The 16,373-nt window shown below is 50.9% G+C and overlaps 2 protein-coding genes across 2 annotated transcripts; both read right to left on the bottom strand.

The window, feature by feature from the left end:
* Positions 1-2,905: 2,905 nt before the first annotated feature.
* Positions 2,906-13,931, bottom strand: LOC120066767 (amyloid-beta A4 precursor protein-binding family A member 2-like). Its single transcript, XM_039018235.1, has 9 exons — positions 13,715-13,931; positions 12,951-13,096; positions 10,230-10,316; positions 8,555-8,740; positions 5,996-6,175; positions 5,294-5,506; positions 4,732-4,851; positions 4,464-4,604; positions 2,906-3,473 (listed from the first exon to the last, which is right to left on the bottom strand). Exons 1-9 carry the CDS (start codon positions 13,914-13,916, stop codon positions 3,402-3,404), a joined length of 1,347 nt encoding a protein of 448 aa, XP_038874163.1. The 5' UTR covers positions 13,917-13,931; the 3' UTR covers positions 2,906-3,401.
* A 31-nt stretch (positions 13,932-13,962) lies between these two features.
* On the bottom strand, positions 13,963-15,669 carry LOC120065944 (cell surface glycoprotein 1-like). Its single transcript, XM_039016986.1, has one exon. The coding sequence runs from the start codon at positions 15,667-15,669 to the stop codon at positions 13,963-13,965; it is 1,707 nt and encodes a 568-aa protein (XP_038872914.1).
* Positions 15,670-16,373: the final 704 nt, after the last annotated feature.

Below are 16,373 nucleotides of genomic sequence, written 5' to 3'. Positions count from 1 at the left end.
TCTCACAATACATTCGTACACTAATATACAAGTTAATACATTCTCGTTGTACCTGGTCTGCCTCACAAATGGCACCCTACTCACTTTATAGTCCACTCCTTTTGACCAGAGCACTGTTGGCCCCTGGTTAAAAAGTAGTGCACTGTAAAAGGGAATAGGGTTCTGTTTGGGACGGCAGGCCTCATGTTTAAGGTAATCAGTCCCCTAAATATATGTGTAAGAAGAACCCACGTTTCAGTAATATCTTTGGCCTTCATCATTACCGTAATATTATATACCATTACCGTAATATTATACACTATTACCGTAACATTATATACCATTACCATAATAATATATACCATTACCGTAATATTATATACTATTACCGTAATATTATATACCATTACCGTAATATTATATACCATTACCGTAATATTATATTCACCCCTTTGATATCCCCGAGGCAATATAGGGGCAAGGACTGCTTCAACAGATACAGTTGAAGTCGGAGGTTTATATACACTTAGGTTGGAGTCATTAAAACTTGTTTTTCAACCACTCCACAAATTTCTTGTTAACAAACTATAGTTTTGGCAAGTCGGTTAGGACATCTACTTTGTGCATGACACAAGTAATTTTTCCAACAATTGTTTACAGACAGATTATTTCACTTATAATTCACTGTATAACAATTCCAGTGGGTCAGACGTTTACATACACTAAGTTGACTGTGCCTTTTTAAAGAGCTTGGAAAATTCCAGAAAATGATGTCATGGCTTTAGAAGCTTCTGATAGGCTCATTGACATCATTTGAGTCAATTGGAGGTGTACCTGTGGATGTATTTCAAGGCCTACCTTCAAACTCAGTGCCTCTGCTTGACATCATGGGAAAATCAAAAGAAATCAGCCAAGACCTCAGAAAATAAATTGTAGACCTCCACAAGTCTGGTTCATCCTTGGGAGCAATTTCCAAATGCCTAAAGGTACCTCGTTCATCTGTACAAACAATAGTACGCAAGTATAAACACCATGGGACCACGCAGCCGTCATACCGCTCAGGAAGGAGACGTGTTCTGTCTCCAAGAGAGGAACGTACTTTGGTGCGAAAAGTTCAAATCAATCCCAGAACAACAGCAAAGGACCTTGTGAAGATGCTTGAGGAAACCGGTACAAAAGTATCTGTATCCACAGTAAAACGAGTCCTATATCGACATAACCTGAAAGGCCGCTCAGCAAAGGAAGAAGCCACTGCTCCAAAACCACCATAAAAAAGCCAGACTATGGTTTGCAACTGCACATGGGGACAAAGATTGTACTTTTTGGAGAAATGTCCTCTGGTCTGATGAAACAAAAATAGAACTGTTTGGCCATAATGACCGTCGTTTCTGTTTGGAGGAAAAAGGGGGATGCTTGCAAGCCGAAGAACACCATCCCAACCGTGACGCACGGGGGTGGCAGCATCATGTTGTGGGGGTGCTTTGCTGCAGGAGGGACTGGTGCACTTCACAAAATAAATCGCATCATGAGGCAGGAAAATTATGTGGATATATTGAAGCAACATTTCAAGACATCAGTCAGAAAGTTAAAGCTTGGTCGCAAATGGGTCTTCCAAGTGGACAATGACCCCAAGCATACTTCCAAAGTTGAAGCAAAATGGCTCAAGGACAACAAAGTCAAGGTATTTAAGTGGCCATCACAAAGCCCTGACCTCAATCCCATAGAAAATTTGTGAGCAGAACTGAAAAAGCGTGTGCGAGCAAGGAGGCCTACAAACCTGACTCAGTTACACCAGCTCTGTCAGGAGGAATGGGCCAACATTCACCCAACTTATTGTGGGAAACTTGTGGAAGGCTACCCGAAACGTTTGACCCAAGTTGAACAATTTAAAGGCAATGCTACCAAATACTAATTGAGTGTATGTAAACTTCTGACCCACTGGGAATGTGATGAAAGGAATAAAAACTGAAATAAATCATTCTCTCTACTATTATTCTGACATTTCACATTCTTAAAATAAAGTGGTGATCCTAACTGACCTAAGACAGGGAATATTTACTTGGATTAAATGTCAGGAATTGTGAAAAACTGAGTTTAAATGGATTAGGCTATGGTGTATGTAAACTTGCGACTTCAACTGTATGTGTACCAAATGGCACCCTATTCCCTATATAGTGCACTACTTTAGACCAGAGTCCTATGGAACCCTATTCCCTATATAGTGCACTACTTTAGACCAGAGCCATATGGGTTTTGGTCAACAGTAGAGTACTATATATGGAATAGACTGTAACTCAATACCCCCTAGCCTGGTTCCAGCTCTGTTTGTGCTGTCTTGCCAACTCTTAAGGTAGTGGTCATGCATTGGCCAGAGAGGCGGTCCAACGACAGACCAGGCTACAATACCCCTTGCTATTAAAGAATAGCCTTGTCCTATGCTGTATTGGTTAAGATGTTATACCCGTGGTATACGGTCTGATATACCACGGCTGTCAGCCAATCAGCATTCAGGTCTCAAACCATCCAGTTTATAATGAACAATAATGACAGACCCAAGTTACAGTTTCAGCAGTCCTCCTGCAAAAAAAAGTATTTACAGGTCAACTACAGCTCATAGCCTTGCATGTTATAAAAAAAGAAGAAGAAGGAATACATTGAAAATAAAATGTGCTGTGTTTTGTAATCTCTCGTCATAAGAAAACGATAAAGACCTTGCATGTACAGTACACACACGCACACACACACGCACACACGCACACACACACGCACACACACACGCACACACACACGCACGCACACACACACGCACACACACACACACACACACACACGCACACACACACGCACACACACACGCACACACACACGCACATAACACACGCACATAACACACGCACATAACACACGCACACACACACACACACACACACACACACACACACACACACACACACACACACACACACACACACACACACACACACACACACACACCACGGACAGCTTATGTTATGTACATTTCAACCCATTATGACTGCGTAGCTCTTCAATGATCTGGAGAAGAAGCCTGACGTTGAGAATGGGTAATCCCTGTCAGTAACAGGAAGATAATGTGATAGAAAAATACACGCTGCTAATGTATCACCCTGGCACCAGTGGAGGCTGGTGTCACTGTAAATCGGAGGACGGGCTCATTTTAATGGCTCCACTGCCTGTCAACCACCCCGTCTGTTCAAATTCTCCTAGACATGCAGAAGCAGTGAGCGAGTACACAGAAAGAGATGCAGATAAAGGGTGCGTACCAAGTTGCACCCTATTCCCTACATTGTGCACTACTTTTGACCAGAACCCTATTGGTACTGGTCTAAAGTAGTGCACTACATAGGGAATAGGGTGCAATTTAGAACTCTGACATGGAGAGACTAAATGTAGACGGGAATCTCCTGCCCTGTTAACAGTCTGAACATCACTGCAGGCATGGTCTTCATGTTGATCTGACAGAGAGGAGAGGAGGAGGGGGAGAGGAGGAAGAGGAGCAGAACAGGGAGGAGAAGGAGGAGAAAAGGGAGAAGGATTAGAGGTAGGAGAGGAAGAGGAGGACAGTTAGGAGAGGATGAAGATGGGGAGGAGGAGGAGGAGGAGAGAAGGGGGAGGATGAGAAGAAGGAGGAGAGGGAGGAGAAGAGAAGGAAAAGAGGGAGGAGAGGAGGAGAGAAGGAGAGAAGGAGAGGAGAGGAGGAGGAGGGGACACAGGTGAGGTAGGAGAGGAGGAGGAGGAGGAGGAGAGGGAGGAGAGGTAGGAGAGGAGGAGAAGGGCACACAGGTGAGGTAGGAGAGGAGGAGGAGGAGGAGAGGGAGGAGGAGGAGGAGGGGCAGAGGTAGGGGAGGAGAGGAGGAGGAGGAGAGGGAGGAGAGGTAGGAGAGGAGAGGAGGGGACACAGGTGAGGTAGGAGAGGAGGAGGAGGAGAGGAGAGGAGGAGGAGGGGACACAGGTGAGGTAGGAGAGGAGGAAGAGGAGGAGAGGGAGGAGAGGTAGGAGGAGGGAGAGAGGAGGAGGATGAGGAGGAGGGGGAGAGGTAGGGGAGGAGAGGAGGAGAAGGATGAGGAGGAGGGGCAGAGGTAGGGGAGGAGAGGAGGAGGAGTGGGAGGACAGGATTAGGAGGAGAGGGAGAGGGGAGGAGGAGGAGGAGGAGAGGGAGGAGGATGAGGAGGAGGGGTAGGGGAGGAGAAGAGGAAGAGGAGAGGGAGGACAGGAGGAGGAGAAGGAGAGGTAGGGGAGGAGAGGAGAGGAGGAAGAGGAGAGGAGAGGGAGGAAAGGAGGCGGAGGATGAGGAGAAGAGAAGAGGACATATTAGTGCTCATTGTGAAGACACACTTGTATTTGTATAAATCTTCTGATCCGTCTGTTTCGGGCTCTGATAGGATATAAATTGAACGTGTATAAAGTTGGCAGTTACCTAACTGTCATTGGAATCTGATGCTCACCTCTCCCACTGATACAGACAAGGTCTGGACTATCTTCTCATGCGGCATGGCAACCACACTCTGCCCATTGATCTCAATGATCCTGTGGCCGACTCGCACCCCTCCTCGCTCCGCGATACCTCCACGCATCAGACTGCAGATCTGAGGAGAGAGAAAGAAAACAAATCTCTGAATCCAAATGGCTGTTATCAGAATCATTATGAGAGAGGTTATACATGATTATGACAAGTCTTATAATGCATTATAACGGTATCATAATCCTACTCACGATGCCGTTCTGAACACTGAAGCCCAGCTGGAACTTGAGGTCAGGTCTCTTGATGAGGACGGTGGTGACAGGAGGACAACTCACGATGCTCAGCTTCACCTGAACCTGGCTCTTCAGACCCTGGCAGGACAACCGGAACACGATAAATGACACCTGTCTTAACACTAGAATGGCTTCCTAGAATGGCTGTGTCTCAATCTCAACACTAAAATGTCTTCCTAGAATGGCTGTGTCTCAATCTCATCACTAGAATGGCTTCCTAGAATGGCTGTGTCTCAATCTCAACACTAGAATGGCTTCCTAGAATGGCTGTGTCTCAATCTCAACACTAGAATGTCTTCCTAGAATGGCTGTGTCTCAATCTCATCACTAGAATGGCTTCCTAGAATGGCTGTGTCTCAATCTCAACACTAGAATGGCTTCTTAGAATGGCTGTGTCTCAATCTCAATACTCTATAATGGCTTCCTTTCCTCTACTCCCCATCTCCTTTCCTTCATGACTGATAAAAGAGCAGCTGTTGAATAACATAGATGCTTCCTGAGTCGACTGTATGCTCCAGACCTTGATGATGCCCTGGCAGGTAGCTAACGGCAGGCCCACCAGGCTGGTGTTGTTAATGGACATGATCTGGTCCCCGACGCTGAGTTTCCCAGAGCGGGCAGCCGGGCCGCTGTTCAACATGTTAGCTAGGATAACTGTTGGCAGGATGGAGCCCCAGCCAGACTCCACTATCACCACACCTAGGCTCTCTCCCTTCTGCTTCTCCAACTCCAGCTGGGAGGCACACAAACACACACAGAGAGACAGATATTTATATATATCTTTAAGTAGAAGTTATTACTATATCTTATAAACTGGATTGTAGTTGGTAATAAAAATCATAAAAATTACTTGTACTATTCAGTGTAATTTGATTAGCTTACCGAATGGGTAAGATTGATCCTGAACTTTGGTAAACATCTTTGCGCTGTCTAGCTACTGCATGAGCCAAGAGCCTCAATATCTACTCTATTGTAATCTGCTATCTATACTGCGTTGACGGAGTGTATCTAGAGTCATGAATCACGGTCAACAATCACTACAGTAAGCCGTCACACCTCTTTACACTTGTCTATCAGTATTTCATGCACGCATATAGGCACATAACACACGCACACGCACACACACACACACACACACACACACACACACACACACACACACACACACACACACACACACACACACACACACGCACACACACACACACACACACACACACACCTCTTTACAGTTGTCAGAGTTTGAGAAATGGACCAGGTCGTCGTTGTACATCTCCTGGGAATTGATGATGTCACTGTATTGTTTCTGACTCAGGTCCTTAGGGTTGATCCCATTGGCTCGGAGGAATTCCCTGTAGGCAACGCTGAACGCCTGGCCGATGGACTGGGCAATGAGCTGGGCCTGGGGAGGAGAGGGAGAGGGAGAGGGAGAGGGAGAGGGAGAGGGAGAGGGAGAGGGAGAGGGGGGGAGAGAGGGGGAGAGAGAGAGAGAGGGCGAGGGAGAGGGAGAGGAGGAGAGAGGGGGAGAGGAGGAGAGAGGGAGAGGGGAGGGGAGAGGGGGAAGGGAGGAGAGAGAGGGAGAGGAGGAGAGAGAGGGAGAGGGGAGAGGGAGACAAGGAGAGAGGGAGAGGGGAGAGGGGGAGGGGAGGAGATAGGGGGAGAGGGGAGAGGGAGAGGAAGAGAGAGAGGTAGAGGAAGAGAGAGAGGTAGAGGGGAGGGCGAGAGAGAGGGAGAGGAGGCGAGAGAGGGAGAGGAGAGGGGAGAGGGGGAGGGGAGGAGAGAGAGGGAGAGGGAGAGGAAATGGGAGGGCAGTAGAGGGAGAGGGCAAGGGAGAGGAGGAGAGAGAGGGCGAGGGAGGGGAGAGGAGAGCGAGGTAGAGGGAGAGGAGGAGAGAGAGGGAGAGGGGAGAGGGGGAGGGGAGGAGAGAGAGGGAGAGGAGAGAGGAAAGGGGAGGGCAGTAGAGGGAGAGGGCGAGGGAGAGGAGGAGAGAGAGGGAGAGGGAGAGGGAGAGGGAGAGGGAGAGGGAGAGGGAGAGGGCGAAGGAGAAGAGAGAGAGGGAGAGGGGAGGAGAGAGAGGGAGAGGGGAGGGGGGAGGGGAGGGGAGGGGAGAGGAGAGAGGGAGAAACTACTCAACGGAAGTGACAGGCTATTCAAGTTGACAACAATACAGAGGTGGGAGAGAGCACGGGTTAAGGACCAACTGAAATGATGAATGAAGATACACTATATATTCAAAAGTATGTGGACACCCCTTCAAATTAGTGGATTAGGCTATTTCAGCCACACCCGTTGCTGACAGGTGTATAAAATCGAGCACACAGCCATGCAATCTGCATAGACAAACATTGGCAGTAGACTGGTCTTACTGAAGAGATCAGAGACTTTCAACATGGCACCACCGTCATGGGATGCCACCTTTCCAACAAGTCAGTTCGTCAAATTTCTGCCCTGCTAGAGCTGCCCCGGTTAACTGTAAGTGCTGTTATTGTGAAGTGGAAACGTCTAGGAGCAACAACGGCTCAGCTGCGAAGTGGTAGGCCACACAAGCTCACAGAACGGGATCGCTAAGTGCTGAAGCACGTAGCATGTAAAAACCGTCTGTCCTCGGTTACAACACTCACTACCGAGTTCCAAACTGCCTCTGGAAGCAACGTCAGCACAATAACTGTTGGTTAGGAGCTTCATGAAATGGGTTTCCTTGGCAACCAAACACAAGCCTAAGATCACCATGCGCAATGCCAAGCGTTGGCTGGAGTGGTGTAAAGCTGGCCGCCATTGGACACTGGAGCAGTGGAAACGCGTTCTCTGGAGTGAATCACACTTCACCATCTGGCAGTCTGACGGACTAATCGGGGTTTGGCGGATGCCAGGAGAACGCTACCTGCCCCAATGCATAGTGCCAACTGTAAAGTTTGGTGGAGGAGGAACAATGGTCTAGGGCTGTTTTTCATGGTTCAGGCCCCTTAGTTCCAGTGAAGGGAAATCTTAACACTACAGCATACAATGACATTCTAGACAATTCTGTGCTTCTAACTTTGTGGAAACAGTTTGGGGAAGGCCCTTTCCTATTTCAGCATGACAATGCCCCCCTTGCACAAATAGAGGTCCAAACAGAAATGGTTTGTTGAGATCAGTGTGCAAGAACTTGACTGGCATGTACAAGGCCCTGACCTCAAACTCACCAAACACCTTTGGGATGAATTGGAACGCCGACTGCGAGCCAGGCCTAATCGCCCAACATCAGTGCCTGAACTCACTAATACTCTTGTGGCTGAATGGAAGCAAGTCCCCCGCAGCAATGTTCCAACATCTAGTGGAAAGCCTTCCCAGAAGAGTGGAGGCTGTTATAGCAGCAAAGGGGGGAACCAACTCCATATTAATGCCTATGATTTCAGAATGAGATGTTCGACGAGCAGGTGTCCACATACCTTTGGTCATGTAGTATATAACTGGTGTTATAGGAAAGCCAAAATTAGAGATGAATAAAGTAGGCCTCTGTACAAGCAATAATCATTTTCAAAGCTTTAAATTATGTTCATTAGTATCGTACTGTAGATAGTGTATAGCAATTGCTTAATCAAAAATTGTGTGTTTTAAATTTAGCAATAAACCTTCTTCTGCGAACACTGCTGTAATCAATAATCAATAATCAGAGACCAAAATCCCCAATAAATTAATAATATTCAGCAGTATACAAAGGGAGAGCGTGGGGGGAAAACAGAAAACAGAACAGATCAGAATACAATAGAATAGAACAAAAACAGAATACAATAGTACTCACGTCCTCTGACTCAAAGACATAGCAGATCATTCTGTACCGCCTCTGTCCCTCTGAGGAGGAGAGGTCAGCTTCACTACAGTCCTGCGAGGATGTTCCTGCCATACGGGTACGAGCCATCAGAACCACGATGCTCCCGATGTCTGCGATGTAGGATATGGAACGCAACGCAGTGTCCATCAGCGTCTCCTGGGGGGGATAAATAATATATATGGCTGCTGTGGTAATAACTGTCCATCAGCGTCTCCTGGGGGGATAAATAATATATATAGCTGCTGTGGTAATAACTGTCCATCAGCGTCTCCTGGGGGGATAAATAATATATATGGCTGCTGTGGTAATAACTGTCCATCAGCGTCTCCTGGGGGGATAAATAATATATATGGCTGCTGTGGTAATAACTGTCCATCAGCGTCTCCTGGGGGGATAAATAATATATATGGCTGCTGTGGTAATAACTGTCCATCAGCGTCTCCTGGGGGGATAAATAATATATATGGCTGCTGTGGTAATAACTGTCCATCAGCGTCTCCTGGGGGGGATAAATAATATATATGGCTGCTGTGGTAATAACTGTCCATCAGCGTCTCCTGGGGGGATAAATAATATATATAGCTGCTGTGGTAATAACTGTCCATCAGCGTCTCCTGGGGGGGATAAATAATATATACAGCTGCTGTGGTAATAACTGTCCATCAGCATCTCCTGGGGGGGATAAATAATATATATAGCTGCTGTGGTAATAACTGTCCATCAGCGTCTCCTGGGGGGATAAATAATATATATAGCTGCTGTGGTAATAACTGTCCATCAGCGTCTCCTGGGGGGATAAATAATATATATAGCTGCTGTGGTAATAACTGTCCATCAGCGTCTCCTGGGGGGGATAAATAATATATATAGCTGCTGTGGTAATAACTGTCCATCAGCGTCTCCTGGGGGGATAAATAATATATATAGCTGCTGTGGTAATAACTGTCCATCAGCGTCTCCTGGGGGGATGAATAATATATATAGCTGCTGTGGTAATAACTGTCCATCAGCGTCTCCTGGGGGGGATAAATAATATATATAGCTGCTGTGGTAATAACTGTCCATCAGCGTCTCCTGGGGGGGATAAATAATATATATAGCTGCTGTGGTAATAACTGTCCATCAGCATCTCCTGGGGGGATAAATAATATATATGGCTGCTGTGGTAATAACTGTCCATCAGCGTCTCCTGGGGGGATGAATAATATATATAGCTGCTGTGGTAATAACTGTCCATCAGCGTCTCCTGGGGGGATGAATAATATATATAGCTGCTGTGGTAATAACTCTGTGTGGAGTGGACGGTCCTCAACAGCCCCCTAAAGATACAGCAGCGCGTCAGATTAATTTTATGAAACAGAATCAAATGAAGCTTTGGGCAGGTTTCCCGGACACGGATTAATCCAAGGCGGGGATTCAACCCGATCCGCGTTAGATCCACATTATAGGTCGCTTGACATCTAAAGTTAATTTCCGATTGAGCCAACATTTACAATTTACTGTGTATGTGATTTTCGCCCGACGTGTGAATATTGCTTTTAAAAGATGCATTGTCTACAAGTGTGATTGGATAGTACCCGGACTTGGTGTTACAGAGAAGAAATACGCAGTGTTTTTTATTAACTCAGAGCTCACAGTCACTCACCTGTGAGTCGGCGTTCACCACTTTGACTGCCTTGGTGGAGATGAAGAGGTCCACTTCTGTCACCGTCTGAGAGTCTCCATCTTGGCTCTGTGGTCAAACCACCACGGTCAAAAGGAATGAGAGATCGCCATCGTGTGGTTAGAAAGGGCACTCCCAAGGTACATTTCCTTATTATTAGGAATAACAGAAGACCATTGATGAACAGACCAACTGACATCCAGAGATCAAGACATCAGATGCGTAAAAAAAAATACCCACACCCACACACACACACACCCACACACCCACACCACACACACACACACCACACACACACACACCACACCACACCCACACACCCACCACACCCACCACACCACACCCACACCACACACACACACACACACCACCCACACACACACCACACCACACACACACACCACACACACACACACCACACACCACACACCCACACCCACACCACTCACACCACACACACACACCACACACACACACCCACACCACCCACACACACACCACACACACACCACACCCACCATCCCCACACACCACACCCCCACGCACACCACACACCCACACACACACCACCCCCCCACACACACACACACACCACCCACACACAGACCACACCCACACAACACACACACCACACCCACACACCACACACCCACACCACACACCACACCCACACCACACACACCACACCCACACACCCACCACACCCACACACACACACCACACCCACACACCCACCACACCCACACCACACCCACCCACCCACCACACCCACACACCACACCCACACACCACACCACACCCACACACCACACACCCACACACCCACACCACACCCACACACCCACACCACACCCACCCACACCACACCCACACACCACACCACACCCACACACCACACCCACCCACCCACCAACCCACCACACCACACCACACACCCACCACACCCACCCACCCACCCACCCACACACCACACCAACCCACCACACCCACCACACCACACCTACACACCACACCCACACACCACACCCACCCACCACACCCACACACCACACCCACCACACCTACACACCACACCCACACACAGACCACACCCACACACCACACACACCACACCCACACACCACACACCAACACCACACCCACACCACACACACCACACCCACACACCCACCACACCCACACACCACCCACACACACACACACACCACACCCACACACCCACCACACCACACCCACCACACCCACACCACACCCACCCACCACACCCACACACCACACACCACACCCACACACCACACACCCACACACCCACACACCACACACCCACACCACACCCACCCACACCCACACCACACCCACACACCACACCACACCCACACACCACACCCACACACACACACACACCACACCCACACACCACACCACACCCACACACCACACCACCACACCCACCCACCCACCACACCCACCCACACCCACCCACCACACCCACACCACACCCACCCACCACATCCACACACCACACCCACCACACCACACCCACCCACCACACCCACACCCACCCACCCACCACACCCACCCACCACATCCACACACACCACACCACACCACACACCCACACCACACCCACACACCCACACACCACACCCACCCACCACATCCACACACCCCACCCACCACACCTACACACCACACCCACCCACCACACCCACACCCACCCACCACACCCACCCACCACATCCACACACCACACCCACCACACCCACACACCACACCAACCCACCACACCCACCACACCACACCTACACACCACACCCACACACCACACCCACCCACCACACCCACACACCACACCCACCACACCTACACACCACACCCACCCACCACACCCACCCACCACACCACACCTACACACCACACCCACCCACCACATCCACACACCACACCCACCCACCACACCCACCCACCCACCCACACCTACACCACACCACACCCACCCACCACACCCACACACCACACCCACCACACCTACACACCACACCCACCCACCACACCCACCCACCCACCACACCACACCTACACACCACACCCACCCACCACATCCACACACCACACCCACCCACCACACCCACCCACCCACCCACCCACCCACACCACACCCACCCACCACACCCACCCACCCACCCACCCACCCACCAACCCACCACACACCCACCCACCACACCCACCCACCCACCACACCCACCACACCCACCCACACCCACCAACCCACCACACCACACCACACACCCACACACCCACCCACCCACCACACCCACCCACCCACCCACCACACCCACCCACACACACACACCCACCACACCCACCCACCCACCACACCCACCACACCCACCCACACCCACCAACCCACCACACCACACCACACACCCACCCACCCACCCACCACACCCACCCACCACACCCACCCACACCCACCACACCCACCCACACCCACCCACCCACCCACCCACCCACCCACCACACCCACCCACACCCACCCACCCACCCACCCACACCCACACCACACCCACCCACCACACCCACCCACCCACCCACCACACCCACCCACCCACCCACCCACCCACCACACCACACACCCACCCACCACACCCACCCACCCACCCACCCACCCACCACACCCACCCACCCACCCACCCACCACACCTTGACCTGGCTGACAGCCTCCTGCGCCTGGGCCATGCGTGTTCCTTTAGACGGGTTCTTGTCAGACAGCAGCTGGGTGGAACCCAGGTAGTTAGCAGCGAAGATGATGCCATCGATCAGGTCCTCGGGCTCACACGGACCTGGGACTGGGAAATGTTGATTTATTTAGAGACAAGAACCCGTGACTCAGATCCAGACAGATTCACAGTCACATTCACATTCAGATTCACATTCAAATTCACATTCAGATTCACATTCAGATTCACATTCAGATTCACATTCAAATTCAGCTTCACATTCAGATTCACATTCAGATTCACATTCAAATTCACATTCAGATTCACATTCAGATTCACATTCAAATTCACATTCACATTCACATTCAGCTTCACATTCAGATTCACATTCAAATTCAGATTCACATTCAAATTCACATTCACATTTAGATCCAGACAGATTCAGATTCACATTCAGATTCACATTCACATTTAGATTCACATTCATATTCACATTCACATTCAGATTCACATTCAGATTCACATTCAAATTCAGATTCACATTCACATTTAGATTCAGATTCACATTCACATTCACATTCACATTCAGACCATTTTATTGTCCCATTGCTTTTGGTTGCAGCACTATAAAAACATCAAGATATGCACACACCAGAGACCAAAAAGAGCCATAAATGGTTATATCATAATCAAACGTCCATTACTCAGGTATGGAATCAATGAACTATACAGAGAAAAAATATTTACCATCCACGAAGCTGGGGAACGAGGCGTTGTTCTGTGTTGGTTCAGGCTGAGGTGTGCTGTTGCTGTCCTCCTGTAGGGCCTGGGGCTCTGGACAGTGGGGCCTGTCAGGCTGCTGCTCTGAGACGTTGTGGGGCATCTGGACCGGACAGAGGGGAGATCTTACTAACATCTGGAACGGACAGAGGGGAGATCTTACTAACATCAGACAGGAACACGACCGAACTGCTGATGAGACTTAGCTATGTAGGTCAAATCTGGTGCAATGTTTGTTGTACGTGGTCCCTGTCAAGTAAACTAATAACACAAAACAAACCCTGTGGAGTTGGCAGCATCAGGCAGTTAGTTACCTGTTTGTGTGTCTCTGTCCATGTCTGTCTCTCCTCTGGGGACTCCCTCTGTGGCTCTGTGTTGTGGTGTGAAGCTGGTGGAGTTGATAGTTTTACAGCCCTGGGATGTTTGTTCAGGCTGGATGAAGAGTCAGAAGTGGGCCTTGGGCTGGGGCTGGTGGCGCTATCTCTGCGAGGCTGATGGTTCTGGGTCTGGGTCTGGACTTGGTGGCTCTCCTGGAGGAGAGGAGAGGGAGGCTTGGCGCTCCAACTGGTGGTGGTCTCTCTGCAATGCTGCTCGGTCTGTTGGGTGTGGGGAGTGTGGTCCTGTGTCTGGGCATTGTGGCTGGGAGGTGAGGCAGGCCTAGCGCTGTCAGAGATGGGCCTAGGGCTGTCAGAGATGTGCCTAGGGCTGTCAGAGATGGGCCTAGGGCTGTCAGAGGTGGGCCTAGGGCTGTCAGAGATGGGCCTAGGGCTGTCAGAGATGGGCCTAGGGCTGTCAGAGGTGTGCCTAGGACTGTCAGAGGTGGGCCTAGGGCTGTCAGAGGTGTGCCTAGGGCTGTCAGAGGTGGGCCTAGGGCTGTCAGAGGTGGGCCTAGGGCTGTCAGAGATGGGCCTAGGGCTGTCAGAGATGGGCCTAGGGGTGTCAGAGGTGGGCCTAGGGCTGTCAGAGGTGTGCCTAGGGCTGTCAGAGATGGGCCTAGGGCTGTCAGAGGTGGGCCTAGGGCTGTCAGAGTTGGGCCTAGGGCTGTCAGAGGTGGGCCTAGGGCTGTCAGAGATGGGCCTAGGGCTGTCAGAGATGGGCCTAGGGGTGTCAGAGGTGGGCCTAGGGCTGTCAGAGGTGGGCCTAGGGCTGTCAGAGATGGGCCTAGGGCTGTCAGAGGTGTGCCTAGGGCTGTCAGAGATAGGCCTAGGGCTGTCAGAGGTGGGCCTAGGGCTGTCAGAGTTGGGCCTAGGGCTGTCAGAGGTGGGCCTAGGGCTGTGGCTGGGGCTGACGGGAATCTCTCTGTGGTGCTGCTTGGTCTGGGCCTGTGTCGGGTGGGTGGGTGCTTGTCTCTTGTGCGTCTGGGCCTGTGTCGGGTGGGTGGGTGCTTGTCTCTTGTGCGTCTGGGCCTGTGTCTGGTGGGTGAGTGCTTGTCTCTTATGCATCTGGGCCTGTGTCGGCGGGGCCTGTCGATACTGGGCCTGGATTTGGTGGGCCTCGATGTGCTGCATTTGGGCCGGGGTCTGGGGGGGTTGAGGGTGTGGTGTGTTGAGGCTAGATCTGGGTCTAGGCCTGATAGACACAGAACTGCAGAGAAGGTGCTTTGTCTGCTGGTTCTGTCGGACGTCGCTCTGGGCCTGTAGCTGATGGTTCTGGACCTGTTTCGGGAGGGGATCGACCTCTGTCAGGTAGGTGTGGGTCTGGTAGGCCTGTTTTGGGAGGGTATGGACCTCTGTCAGGTAGGTGTGGGTCTGGTAGGCTTGTTTCGGGCGGGCCTTGGCCTGCTGAGTGTGGGATTGTGTCTGGTGAGGGTGTGGGGTGCTGGTGCTGGGCCCGGATCTAGGCCTGGGCCTAGGCCTTGGTGGTCTGGGCCTGATGGCAGCCTCTCTGCAGTCCTGTGTCTCTGAGCTGCTGCTGCTACTCATGTATACCTTCATCTCAGACACTATCTGACCAGTGTATTCCTCTCTGTCAGTCTCCCTCACGACCCTTCCTCCTTCCCTCCCACTCCTTACACCTCCCCGCTCACTCCTTCCTCCCCGTCCTCCTCCCTTCCCCTGCCTCTTCACCTCCTTATGGGCCCTTTGAGGGGCCTCACAAGTCCAATCCCTTCCCCCTCCACTTCCCCTATAAGGGGCCCTTTGTGGGGACTCTGAGACACACACTGAGATCTTACTGTCCTCAGGGGTGTTACAGTTCCCTATAGAGAAGACCTCAACTTCCACTCTATCATTATCTTCTCTATCTCCCTCTCTCATCCTCTCCCCCTCCCTCTCTCCCTCTCTCATCCTCTCCCCCTCCCTCTCTCCCTCTCTCATCCTCTCCCCCTCCCTCTCTCCCTCTCTCATCCTCTCCCCCTCCCTCTCTCCCTCTCTCATCCTCTCCCCCTCCCTCTCTCCCTCTCTCATCCTCTCCCCCTCCCCCTCTCCCTCTCTCATCCTCTCCCCCTCCCTCTCTCCCTTTCTCATCCTCTCCCCCTCCCTCTCTCCCTCTCTCATCCTCTCCCCCTCCCTTTCTCCCTTTCTCATCCTCTCCTCCTTCCACTGGCGGTTGGAGGTTTGCTCCTGCACTCTGTAGACCTCACCGTCCTCCCTGTCTCGGTCACCCCTCTTTCCCCCTCTCATTCTCT

The sequence above is a fragment of the Salvelinus namaycush genome, chromosome 21, assembly GCF_016432855.1.
Source record: "Salvelinus namaycush isolate Seneca chromosome 21, SaNama_1.0, whole genome shotgun sequence".
Lineage (NCBI taxonomy): Eukaryota > Metazoa > Chordata > Actinopteri > Salmoniformes > Salmonidae > Salvelinus > Salvelinus namaycush.
The sequence above is the reverse complement of the archived record's forward strand: the minus strand, read 5'-3'. Positions and strand labels throughout refer to the sequence as shown.